This window comes from Topomyia yanbarensis, chromosome 2 (assembly GCF_030247195.1).
Source record: "Topomyia yanbarensis strain Yona2022 chromosome 2, ASM3024719v1, whole genome shotgun sequence".
Lineage (NCBI taxonomy): Eukaryota > Metazoa > Arthropoda > Insecta > Diptera > Culicidae > Topomyia > Topomyia yanbarensis.
In genome coordinates this window covers 427,428,628-427,442,323 of record NC_080671.1, presented here as the reverse complement: position 1 = coordinate 427,442,323, position 13,696 = coordinate 427,428,628, and the positions used below count along the sequence as shown (strand labels likewise).

Here is a 13,696-nt window from a genome sequence, read left to right as displayed (position 1 = left end):
AAGTGGCTTTTTGAGACAAAGTTCTCATGTACAGAAAGTTTCATTAAAATCGGAGAGGGTGCTGCCAACATTTGTTCGAACTGGCGCGAAATTTGTCAATAGCGATAGCAAGGCAGCGAGCGCAAAGAGGATACCGTGATTAACTCATTCGCTCATTCTCCAGCGGTTTTATTTATCCGGAGAAGTTGTGTGAGTGCCAATAACTTTTCGTATGAAAATGTGAGTTTTTATTGTCGCAGTAACAAATTATCCGTACGCATTTACTCATATGAGCGATAAATACAATGCCTGCTTACTATTGATTCAAAATCAAAAATGTTTTGGCAACTGTGTTTGCACATTAAAAAGTGTGATAGAGAAGTACACAAAAAAATCTACTTTCAAAACAACAAACAAATCTCGACGGAAGTCTTGACTAATAGAAGAGTAACAGCGACACATTCAAGTATATTTCTTGAAATGCACAAATTTTCTCAAATAAGGCATTTTTGACAAAAAAAATATTCACGGGAAAGATACTTTTGGATGAAATGGACATGGTTCAGCACACCTTCCGTCATTGCTTAATCCTAATATGTATATATTTTCATATATTTGAAATTTAGCTTTTAAACGGATCTCATTCTTCACCAACGTAATCCCACTTTTCGTAGAATCCTACTTTGCCCGTCTACCCTTTGGGCCCTTAGCAGCCTTCCCTCCTTTCGATTTGCCACCACCTTTCGGTTTGCCGCCCCCTTTCGATTTGCCTCCGCCCTTCTTGGCCGAGCGGCGTGTTTTCGCTTCCTCGCCGCGCCTATCCTTTTTCATACGCGGATCGACAACTTTGAAGCGACCTTCGACCCCTTTCGGCCGGCGCACTTTCTTCCCACTGACGCCGGCCTTCTTGGCCACTACGTACGTTATTTCCTTCTTTTTGGCGTCCGACTTTTTGTACAATCTGAAAAATCGAAAATTGCTAAATTATTTCTAAGGGCTAAAAACACTCAAAGATGGTCTTACTTTTTCAGTAGTCGTATTTTCTCCTGATTGGTATTGTCCACATTTTCCATGATGGTTTCCGCCTTTTTCTTAATCTTATCTAACCGCTTAGCGGCATGCTTCTTCTTTCTTGCCTTCGCTTCCATCACTTTCTTGATCGAGCGAACGTTCATCTCTTCGAGGTTCTTTTTGTAGGTACTGGCAACTTCGTGCGGTACCGGAACTTCCTTCTTCATTGTTTTCTCCTCATCCTTGATGAACCAATCGGGCAAATTGGTATCGTTAAACGTGTACCGGTTCCAGGCGGCATCGATTAAATCTCGACGGGTCTTTTTACCGGTCACCAGCAGCTGTCCCAGAGCCAGTTCTTGTTCGCTCAATTTCACCTTTTTGGGACGTTCAGCAGAAACAACCTCAAAGCCATCCTTACCTCCGATTTTCTCAACTGTTTTATGTTCAAAGCTTGCATCATCAACTTCCTCCTCTGAGTCCGAATCATCAGATGATGAGTTTTCTCCGGTTACATCATGTCTCGCCCGCCGACGAGCTTTCTTACCTAATGGCCTATCCTCTTTGTTCGTTTTGTCTTGACCGACTACTTCGACGCCGGATTTTTTGTACATTTCAGTTAACCGATCCAGATCGTAGTCCAAGGTTTTATCCTCATCTCCAAGAACATTTTTGAATGAATCTTTTTCGAACCACAGTTGCGCTTTTGCTCGGCGTTTCTCATCTTTGTGTCGATAGTCCAAATCGGTAATCAAAGGATTCTGGGCATCTGGATCGTCACTGTCTACTGCCGCTTCTCCGTCCTCGTCATGTTCCATCTGTAGATCATCATCGTCGTCTTCATCCTTCAAGCCTAATCCGGGACGATCAAGATCGGCATCGCTATCTTCGTCGTCCAATTTTTGCGCCAGAATCTTCTCATCCTCAAACAAATCTCCTTTCGTTTCTTTGTCATACTTGACATACTTTTGCTTTTTTCTCGGCCGTCCATCATCATCATCATCGTGAAAAGCAGGACCGGACAGCACATCTGGCGGAGCATCCATCAAAGAATTCATCTGCTTTTGGCTTTTTATATCGTTCAAAGTAAAAACCATAGCGTCGGCTTCTTCTGTCGGGCCCAAATCACCTTTAATGACCATCTTCAAGCTGAGCTTTTCGTTCAATTTGGCTCGCTCCTTGTTCGCCTTTTTACGCTTCCGTTTAGCATCCTGTAGTTCCTCCTTTTGCAACGCGCTAATTTCATTATCCATATTCCTCAACTCCACCGTATCTTCGTCAGGCTCTTCCCCATCTTCCTGGTCAATCTTTTCATTCAGTTTGAGTAATTTCTTTCCTTTCTCCTTAGCGCTCTTCGCTTCTTCCGGCTGTGGAGGATATAATTCCCCACTCAATTGCTTATGCCATTTTATCAAATCACTCAAATCCTTCCTGCCCAGAACTTTAATATCCTTACAACACTCTCGAATTTCCGACGTCGTGCGAGGATGGTTTTTGGCCGTTTCATTGTCAAAGTGAATCTCCGTAATCTGTGCCAGCAGGTTCAAAGGCTTATCATTCTTCAGAAATTCCGTGACGCCAATTATCTTTCGAACATCCGTTCCCTCGTATCCTTCTACCTTCGGTTTCTTTGCCTTTTCCACCTGCTTTAGCAGGTTCACTTTAACCTGCGGTTCAATGTCCAGCTCTTCAAAGACATACTTGGCATCCAAAAACCTTGGATCAATTTTATCCGGTGCCCGATAGTGCTGACAAACGACGAAAATTTCCGCCGATTCATTTCTGGAAGCTGATGGTTTCGTTGCGTGGACTTTCTTGAAGAGCTGCTTCAGCACCCATATCAACGCGTTGTAGTCCTTCGACCGAAAGACCTTTGTAATAAACCATCCTCCCGGTTTCAGAAACTGCGTTGCCAGTTTGGTGGCACTCAGTGTCAAACAAACCTGTTGGTATGCATCGAACAACCAGTTTCGACCGACATTCGGTGCCCCATCGTTTAGAACCACGTCCGCTTTCCAAGTCTTTAGCTCTTTCGTTAGATCCGACTTGGTTTTATCGGTAGTAATGTCACCCACCAAACTGATACATCCGGGAACATTCTTGATCGGATACAGATCAACCCCTATAACGACACTGGAAACGGGCATGTTCTGTTTGGCTACCTGCATCCAACCACCGGGTGCGGCACAAAGATCAATACATACTTGCGATTGCTGGAGGAACCCAAAGCGACGGTTAAGCTGTATTAGCTTGAAGGCGGCACGGGAACGGTAGCCTGGTTATCGAAAGAAAAAAATCTGATTTCTTAAACGTTTTCGCGTATGATGTTTACCTACCGGTTTCCTTGGCGAGCTTGTAGAACTTATCCCGCCGATCCTTTCCTACCTTTGTTTTTTTACCCATTATGCAAAGGGTTCACACGATCTACAGTACAAAAAAGAATGTTATGTTTCAAACTAAATCAATAGAAAATAAGTCGGAATTTTTATCTCAGCTGCACAGAAAACGTGTTTTGTTACGGCTACGAGCTGTTGCAGCAAAGAAACGTGTGCGCGACGAGAACAAGCTGTCATAACATCGGAATGGTTCAGCTCTCACTACCACACTCAAACACTTGTTTTGATCTAGAAGGAACGAGTTGAAAATGGGATAAGGCCTATTCGGCGTTGATTGCACTGTAAAAAGTTCAGAAAATTCATATTGCTTTAGAATATGCAATAAATATTTTAATATTTGACGATTTACGAAAATTTTAAACTCAAAAGAGAAATTTGATTAAAATTGAAAATACTATAGAGTAACATGGAAATCGGCTATGAATGAATACGAAAGCAGCTGTTTTCTCCACTTTTTTACAAAAATCAATCAGCTATTACTTTTATAGTGGCTTCTTCGGCCATTCACTTTTTGCGGTAATTATTAGAGAAACCTTCTGGAAGAAATACGTTAAAACATTTCAAAAGCCTCCGTATTTCCAGTGTTTTCTCAGTGGTATTTCTAATGTTCTGTCAGTAAATTTAAAAAAAAATCGAGAAGAACAATAATTATATTCCCTATTGTAGTAGATAAACGTTTTAGGGTAACTAATATATGCTTTCAGGTTGCTTCAGGCACATACCTTCAAATGAGTTGTTCAGCAAAGAGAAAGTAAGAGGAAATAAAGTTATTCAAAGCAGAAAACCAAGCGAAATAAGTTTGAAAGGATTGCAATCGCAGTCGCGAAGACTGAATAAGGTAATACCTGCATGAACATGTGTAAGAGATGGCGCTGCTTTGGTGATGGCTACCTTAATTTAAAATGTGTGGGAAAGATATTAAAAGTTGGGTTTTTGGAGAAACTATGATCTGGTAGTTGTAAATTAACACACATTTGATGCGGAAAAATATGGGAACAGTTTGTAGACGTTTATTTAGAAACTTATTTATAAATTTTCAAATAAAAATTAAAAAACTTTTGCACGCTTACTTTTTACCCATTAGTTTCCACCAATAGAAAAGTTGAAACTCTTTCTCTCACAACTCTCTGTCTCAGTTCTTTTGACAAAAGATTTCGCTACTAGATCATCGCAATCGGAATGTTTTCTCTCAAAATTTCAGCGCAAATGTCGCAACCGATTAGAAAACCGATTTAGTTAGAATGGGATGTTACATTCGAGCTAGAACTCCATCATAAATCAGCCCACATTCCGAGTCTCATTCTGTTGTATTGTGATGAGGTTCTTTTATAGTACGGCCATGGAACGACATAAACTACTCAATTCGGAGAATATTCTTTTGGCTAATGTTAGACCCCACGCGATTAAAATTGCGCGGTTTTGCAGCAGAGCAAGCGTCACGACACCAGTTTTACTTGTGTTTTCACTAAGTACACAGAGGTACAGTACACTTCAAAGTTTGGCGGAGTTATATTACTTTTTGATTCCAATCACAATTATGTCATCAATAACATTTACGGTTTGTATGCTCTTCAGAGTCGAAAAACGTCTTTTTCATTTACCAAAATCAGCCGAAAATGACGAGAGAGCGACTTTCTAAAACACCAGAACTTTGCGAATCGAAAATAAAACAACGACTTACGACAAATCATACGTGTAAATTAATTTTTCTTATTGCCTTCACAAATTCATTTTCGCTGTGAAATTGAGAACGATATTAGCACCTTCGAGATTGAACGTAGTGATGGGTGAACGAAAATACACTAGTAAAGATATTTACTTGTCGTTCGATTCCGTGGATTTACCAGCTAGCGGTAATACAGTCGTGATTCGCTGGTTGGGCACTTTCTAACTGGACCCCTTTTTCGTTGGACCTCCGGTAGTTGGACCATTGTCCAACTAAAAAGCATTTGAATGCCAAAATATCGTGTTAAATTTTTCTTTGACCAACAATCTGACAATATTTAAAGATATGAACAGATGCATTTACACTGCCAACTTCTCCTTTGGAGAGTTTTTGACATTTGTCAGTCGGTCCAACTAGCGAATCAAATTCGTTAGTTGGACAAGGCTGTGGCCCAACCAGCGAATCACGACTGTTTGCTGCGTTCTGGTTGCATTTTGTGGTGCACAATTACTATAAATCAAGCTAGCAATTCATTTTATGATAAAAGAAGAATCGAAAATTATTGGGAAACGAATTTGAATCTTCGTATTGTCATATTGAACAAACGGTGAAACTATTTTAGGCCGTTATGCTCTTACTACCAGAATACAAATATTTTTAAAAATCGAGCGTTAGCACCTGAGTCTGTCTGTCGCAGCGCAGCTTGCTGCTGCGATCCTTTTCCTTGGCGGTGAGGCATTAATTGCGTTATCCATCGCAGTTTGGGCGTCATTCAGTCTGCCTTCTCTAGCGTTATCGTTCACGTCCATGTCATCATCAGTACTGCTTACTTGGTGTTCGTGGTCAAAGATTCATATTTGTTATTTTGTTCTTATGGGTCGCTGTTGTAAATCCGTCTTCATCGGTATTTGCTTCATTATTGATGATGTTTGTTATTGGTTTGGGAGAGGTTTTCGTGGTCGTTATTCCTTCATTATTGGTTAATTAGGTCATTGTTTTTGGATCATCTGTGTCGGTGGCTGCTTGTTAGAGTTGGCTGTATTAGTTAAGTTTGAATAGTTCCTTCGGCGCATGTTTTTGCGTAGTGGGCTACCTGGTTACAGAATTGGCATGTAAGGGTCTGTCCGGAATATGTGATTAGCGTAGTTTACTTATAGGTTACGCTATCCTTTGGTGTCATGTAAGAAGGTCACTCACATCCTCACAATACGAACGCCGTTGAGAATATCGGCGAACAAATTTCTCCAAGTGTAATTCGCAATAATTCCACTTCTCCGTATTGCGACATAATTCGTTTGATGTAGACTTCCTTAGTGCGAGGTGCCAAATCATGGATACGAACGTCCACCATGTCATTCTTCATATATACACGAGGATCTTGATTATGATGTTATTAAATTCGACCCCAAGTTGCATGTTGTCCTTTGAAATGAATTTTTGGTGCCTGTGCTAAACTTCTAAACGAAATCAAAACACAGTTTTTGACGTGGTGTAGCTGAATGTACATAACTTCCGCGAGGTTAAGCTCCTTTTTAACTTTAACTAGTTGTTCCACCTCCTGAACGATGGATCTAACACAATATTCATCAAGTCGATCAAAATTGTGTTATCCCGTAGCGCGGGCACTTTTGTTTCCTTTTGCAGATTCATTCCACTGCGCAACTGGGGGCAACGATTCAATGTTTCTGCATTGGATATAGAACAAAGCGCTGACTTACTTCACAGGTGCCAATAGCGTAGCATTTTTTTGCTTCTGTTTTGTGCGAGTTCAGAAGATGAACTGAAGTGGATTATAACACGCAGCAGAAAACTGCGTCAAGAACATCAAGCAGATAGACATTTTTAATATCCTTTTAAATTTTTACTTATTTTGTAAAAAAGATTCATATCTCAGTCGTGTATCGTATTGAGCCGTGTCAAATTAACCTATTAAAAACAGAGTCTTGGTCACCCAGTCAAACCAATTCGGAATCCTGAACGCATTCCAGCTCAAATGCAACAACCGCTTCCAAAACTGATTGAGGCGGAATCGATTGTTGCATTTAGGCTGGAGTCCATACGTCTGGTTCCAAAATGGGTTTAACTGAGGAGAAACTGAGCTGGAGCTGAAACTGACATTATGATGCAATATCCGAGGAACCTGCTTTCAGCTAATCAAAAGTAAGATATCAGAGTGAAAGCCGAACAAATCTTCACAGATTGCATTTTCTCGCATCCTTATATCAGTACCAGTCTTAGCTCAGCTTCTCGCCGCTACTCCGTTGAACGTTTTAGGAAACTGAGTCAGTCACACTTCCTCTGATTTAATGCAAATTAAAGTGCTCCTCGTCCGTATTTAGTACGAATTTCGTTCATTTTGTTACAATCATAGTTCTTATGTTGACTATAATATGGCGTCATTTGACCCTCTTTGGATCAACAAAAAACGACACTAGCTTCTGTCTCAAACAGAAGCGATTTCAATTCTTGCGTATTTTTTTGAGAAGGGCCAGTAATAATACGGACAAAATTTACTTTGAGCGGAAATTCTGAACAAACTATTAATCACCGATTATAAATCACGGCAACAGACGAAAGAGAAAACCATAAAATGCTAACATCCATTCTCGACGAGTTAAGGACGATTCAGACGATACATTAGCTTCCGTCAACGTCAACGTAACGTCATCGTTCCGTCAGGATAAATTTAATACTTTTCTCTTGTGCCCACTCAAACGTGCCGTATGTCGAAACGTTCCGTGCCGTTGATGTTGTGAGTGAATGCTTCCATTTAACTGCATGTAACTAATTTTAACGTTCTATTGACGTTGACGGAAGCTGATATATCGTTTGAATTGTCGTTTACGGTTTGTCCGAAATTTTCTCTCAAAGTGAATTTTGACAGCATGCTTATTAGCCCTTCTCAAAAAACACGGAGAATTTTACAATATTTGAAAACTTTTTTTCAATAGATGCAATCTACAAAAGAAAGCCTATCTTTGTTTACTTTCTTTTCCGCAAATTACTTGGTCACCTTTCTGATTTCCCTTTAACTATTTGCTTAATAATCTAGTAAAAACCACAGTCTTTCGAATGGTTATGGTTTTGCAGTAATAATCGAAAGAGAAAGCGAAAAAATAAGGCTCTCATGTGCAGATTGGACCTAATTAAAAAAAATTCAAATTCGCATTCAATCCAGTCAAATATTTCCGCACCTTTCTATTGCAACGTGATGGACGATGACTTATTTCAATTTCCATGCGTTCCCTCCCATCGCCAGGCTGAATTTGATGGTAAACAATAACAAAAGTAATTGCACGCACGTGTAGTGTAGATCGCGAATCAAGTTGCTGGCGTGCGTGCTTGCGTATACGTGAATATTTTACTTCAAAACCAACATGGTCCGGGTGGAGTTTTCCCAGCTCGTCGAGCTACAGGCACGTACGGAGCGAATCCGCAACATTTGCATTCTGGCGCACGTGGATCACGGTAAGACCACACTGGCAGATTCGCTAATCGCAAGCAATGGCATAATTTCGCAACGACTAGCTGGCAAAATGCGTTATATGGATAGCCGTCCCGATGAGCAGGAGCGGCAGATTACGATGAAGAGTAGCAGCATTGCGCTGTACTACGACCAACATCTGGTGAATCTGATTGATTCGCCTGGTCATGTAGATTTCTCCAGTGAGGTTTCCACTGCGATACGACTCTGTGATGGCGCAATTGTAGTTGTGGATGTCGTGGAAGGAGTTTGTCCTCAAACTAGGATCTGTTTGAAGCAAGCTTATAACGAGAACCTGAAGACGGTGCTGCTGTTGAATAAAGTCGATCGATTGGTACTGGAGACGAAAATGGACACGGTAGAAGCGTACAAACATTTGACGCAAGTTCTGGAACAGGTCAACGCTGTGGTGGGGAACATTTTCGCTTCCGATGTGCTAGCGAAGGAGGATATGAACTCGAAGGATCAGGTTTCCGCACTCGAAGATAGTGATGATTCCCGCATCTATTTTACACCAGCGAATGGAAATGTGATTTTTGGTTCGGCCCTTGATGGATGGGGTTTTACAACGAAAATGTTTGCTAAATTATACCAGAACAAGCTAGGAGTACCATTGGAAGAACTGGAACATGCCATATGGGGAGACTTTTTCTACAGCCCTAAAAAGAAAAGAATCGAAAAGGGAGCCGTGGACAAGGGACGTAAACCACTTTTTGCCCAGTTGATTTTGGATAATTTGTGGAACATCTACGAGCTGGTTCATAATCGAGACGTGGACAAGCTAAAGGGGATATGTGAAAAATTAAGAATTCCTCAAACATCACGTGATTTAAAACATTCCGATATTCGTATACCTATTAGGAACGTATTGTCACAGTGGCTTCCCATGGAAAAATCCCTGCTAGAACAGGTTATCCAAAATGTTCCTAATCCGCAGATGATTCCCGATTCAAAGGCGGAAAAATTGCTCTGTTCGAGAATGGAGGATTTCAAATCATTTCCCGAGCAATCGCAGGCTCTAAAACAGGACATAATTAAATGCGACGCGGGAAGCGAGACTTTGATTGTTTTCATCTCGAAAATGTTTCCAGTCGAACCGAAATCTATTTCCCAATCGGTTGTGGATTGTTTAGCAAAGTTAACTCTCGATTCGGGGCAAAGTAATGCACAACCAGAAGAGGAAATATTTCTAGCTTTTGCTCGAGTATATAGCGGGACACTGAGAAGAGGTGACAAAGTTTTCGTCGTAGGACCGAAGCATGATCCAAAAAGTTTAGCTTTGGAAACATTTGATTTGGAATCCTCACCTCATATTGCACAGGTACGACTGCTCTAAATAAATCTAAAAAAACCGCGCTAATCCACTATTCTTTCAGGTTCAGGTGGAACATCTCTTCATACTAATGGGTCGACAACTGGAGCAAGTGGAATCGGTGCCAGCTGGCAATATCGTCGGCATAGCTGGTCTGCAGAATCACGTTCTCAAAACAGCTACACTGAGCAATACACCGTACTGTCCACCGTTCGTGGATTTGCCCAAAATCGCCACACCTATTCTTCGGGTAGCTGTGGAACCTAAGAACATTCAGGATATGCCTAAGCTGGTGCGAGGACTGAAACTACTGAACCAGGCAGACGCTTGCGTAGAGGTACGCATTCAGGAGAGTGGAGAACACGTTCTCCTCACGCTGGGGGAAGTCCACCTGGAACGATGCATCAAAGATCTTCAGGAGAGTTACGCAAAAGTGCAGTTGAACGTTTCGAAGCCGATCGTTCCGTTCAAGGAAACAATTGTAACATTTGTGCCTAGTTCCGAAGAGAATCCAGAACAGGAAATCGCCAAAGACAAGGGACAAGATAAATCGGTAACCATTTACACGCCGAACAAACAATGTTGTATGAAGGTGTTAGCTCTGCCTCTACCCCCGGCAGCCATCGACTTATTAGAGGCTTGCAACCCGATTCTGAGGGCGTTAGTGAAAGCTCAAGAAGCCAAAGAACTCTCTCATAATCTACAAGAATCTTTAAATGAGCTCAGAGACAAGTTATGTAAAATACTTATGGATAGTGAATTGAAAGAGTTCAATTCAGCCACGATGGAAAAAATCTGGAGCTTTGGGCCGAAGAAGTATGGAACGAACATCCTGCTAAACTTGTCTTCGTTCCGAAATGTACCGGTTTGGGACTTGCGGAAGCCCCCTGTTTCGCTCGAAGAAGCGGAAATAGTCAATAGCGATATACGTTGCAATTATGAATCTTCATTCGTCAACGGTTTCCAGTTAGCCAGTTTAGCCGGACCACTCTGCGATGAACCGATGCAAGGTGTTTGCTTCGTCCTACTTGAATGGTCAATTAGTCAGGCTTCGGAAATGGACGACCAGGGTTCGGTTGCATCGCACGGGCCACTTTCGGGTCAAATAATGTCCAGTGTCAAGGAAGGCTGCAAGAAAGCTTTCCAGAATCAGCCACAGCGCCTGGTTCATCCAATGTATAGCTGCAACATAACCGTTAGCTCCGACGTGCTGGGAAAAATGTACGCCACCATCGGCAGACGTCATGGGCGAATCCAATCTGCTGATCTGATTGAGGGCAGCGGTCAGTTCGACGTTGGCGCTGTCATCCCTGTGATTGAGTCGTTCAACTTTGCCTCCGAAATAAGGAAACAGACTTCAGGACTGGCGATGCCGCAGCTGGTGTTTAGTCATTGGGAGGTAAATATTTTGAAATATACTTTTTTATTTAGATTTAATAGTTTTGAATCACAGATTGTCGACATTGATCCTTACTGGGTACCTAGCACGGAAGAGGAATACGAGCAGTACGGAGACAAAGCTGACTTCACTAACATTGCCAAAGTTTACATGGACTCGATACGAGAACGGAAGGGCTTGCCTGTGGAGAAGAAAACTGTGGAACACGCCGAGAAGCAGCGGACGCTGACGAAAAATAAATAACGAACGTATTTTCAGTATTTCGCTGTTGTTTTAGATAAAATAAATCGATGTTTTATTTATTGTTCACGACGGATCTGTATTTATTAGAAAATTTGACTAGATAATATCTCGCACGCATACGCCATTCAAAACCGAAAGGTCGTAAGTTTTATATTTTTAATGATATTAAGTTTTGATACGGTTTGATGTGCCTAAACTGAGCGGTGGATAATTTAGGAATTAATGCATAAATAAATAAAATATTACAGAAATGTGTGCCTCTCGACCAAGTCTTGCTGACGCAATTCGCTGCTGCGTGTTCATATTATGTTGCTTGTTAGTGAAGTATTGGTACTGAAGTTGCAGTATTGAGCTGTCAGTCTGCAATCCCGCGCGATCGTGCACGTCCGTGTAGTGCTTTCTTGGAGGTCGGATGTTCTTATTTGTTTCTTATTTTAATGAGTCGCCATTGTGTATTTGATTTCTTCAGCCTTTGTTCTACCGCCGGGTTAATTCGCTCACTTAACGGACATCGGTGCCGAGAGAAATACCACCTCCGCTCAAGGACACGGGTATCGGTGTCAGGAGAAATTCAGCCGCCGGGGAACTCTCAGTCGATTTAAGGTGAGTTCACCTTAACCAGCTCACCAGCTGAGATCTAAATAGTTCATGGAAATCGGAGCTGCACGGAGCTAGCATAGTGGCAACCCACGATTGTATGTATGCGAATGAAGATTACGTGGTGCTGAGGTCTGTCGCCTATTTTCACTACAAGGAAATATTCTCATAAAATAACTTTTGCAAATGAAACTTAGAGAATTACATTTAAAATATTAGGCATATTTTTGTTGAACATATTCATTTTTTTTTAAATTTCATTAAAATATTTCGGGAAGGGGGGGGGGGGGTGTTCCCCAAACACAGCACCGCCCCTACTACGCCACTGAAACTAGCATTGATAAAAAATTCAGTTTGCTATTGGTCTGCTTTTGAAACCGAATGCGAGTTATGTTCAACCATAGACCATGCGGTAGACTTGGGTGCAACGCCCAACTCCTACTTAGCAAAAGGAAAAGAATTCTTCACATTTCCTTTCGATCATGTCCATATGAGCCTGCATAGTCCTAGTTTTCCGTTATAAGTTTATAACTGATTCGCTCTAGAATAATGCGAATGTGAATGCGCTGTATGAAAAGAACGAATGATGATGGAAACGAACCAACCATTTTTTGCATGAATTGAATTTCGTCTATCTTTCTAGCTCACGTGAGGATGTCTATTTTCTAAACTCTGGTGGTGAAAGGAGCACTCACCAAGCAGTAGTGGTGATTTTTGGCGCTCATCGGTCATCGTAACGGCGGTATCTTCATCAGTTTGGGATCGACGTTGATTGGACGGTGTACGTGAAATGGCGCTGATCTTTCATGCCCTTCTACTAGCGTTCCAGTAAGCAGCCGACAAGATAAGTTTGTCTCTTTTATAAATTAATCATTCCCCCATTTTTATTTCATATCGATATAAATTTCTCCTGGTGACGGTTGTTCGTCCGACAATGTATGACGCGATTGACACGGATATCCACGTCACTCCTTTGAATAAGGCACCTGAATATTTCGGCGTAATACACCAAAAATTCAAAACACTTACCAACATTCCTCTTTCCAGCTGTCTCCCTTGATTCCACTGGCCTCTGGTACGGGTACGGTATGGTACATTCCGGCCAACGTCGGCGAAGTAGATGGCGTTGCAACGAAAGAGTCGTTAACTGACACCGACCTAAAGAATGGTGCGGGTATTGTGGTTATCACTGGAAATTAGCAAAAATAGCGAAAAAACAAGATAGCGACAAGATTGCGAAACCGCCATTTTTAAGATTTAACTTTTTCAATTCCGCAAGGCTACAAAAATGTAATTTGAATTGATTTTTATATGAAGTGTTCGAGCGACTATTGCTCTTGAACCAAGGAAAAACTTAGAAGGATGCAAAAGAATCGAGTTAGGCATCAAAAAGGCACACTAAACAATAAATTAAATGGGTACCAAAAAATAGTAACAAATAATTTCCGATTTTCGCTCAACAGTGAAGAGGTGAATAAATCCATGAACTGTCAATTCATGACCGTCCAATACCTGACCAACAGGGCCTATATATTGCTAGATGTTTGCTTTAAACTGGGCAGATGGAGCTAACAGGGTATATTTTCAATTCTGTCGCTATTTTGAATTG

The 13,696-nt window shown here is 41.4% G+C and overlaps 2 protein-coding genes across 2 annotated transcripts; one reads left to right on the top strand and one right to left on the bottom strand.

Moving 5' to 3' along the window:
- Positions 1 to 556: 556 nt before the first annotated feature.
- On the bottom strand, positions 557 to 3,554 carry LOC131685344 (pre-rRNA 2'-O-ribose RNA methyltransferase FTSJ3). Its single transcript, XM_058969002.1, has 3 exons — positions 3,327 to 3,554; positions 1,003 to 3,265; positions 557 to 940 (listed from the first exon to the last, which is right to left on the bottom strand). The coding sequence occupies exons 1-3, from the start codon at positions 3,391 to 3,393 to the stop codon at positions 658 to 660; spliced, it is 2,613 nt and encodes an 870-aa protein (XP_058824985.1). The 5' UTR covers positions 3,394 to 3,554; the 3' UTR covers positions 557 to 657.
- Positions 3,555 to 8,333: 4,779 nt separating this feature from the next.
- LOC131685343 (elongation factor-like GTPase 1) lies at positions 8,334 to 11,556 on the top strand. Its single transcript, XM_058969001.1, has 3 exons — positions 8,334 to 9,857; positions 9,913 to 11,247; positions 11,302 to 11,556. Exons 1-3 carry the CDS (start codon positions 8,430 to 8,432, stop codon positions 11,488 to 11,490), a joined length of 2,952 nt encoding a protein of 983 aa, XP_058824984.1. The 5' UTR covers positions 8,334 to 8,429; the 3' UTR covers positions 11,491 to 11,556.
- Positions 11,557 to 13,696: the final 2,140 nt, after the last annotated feature.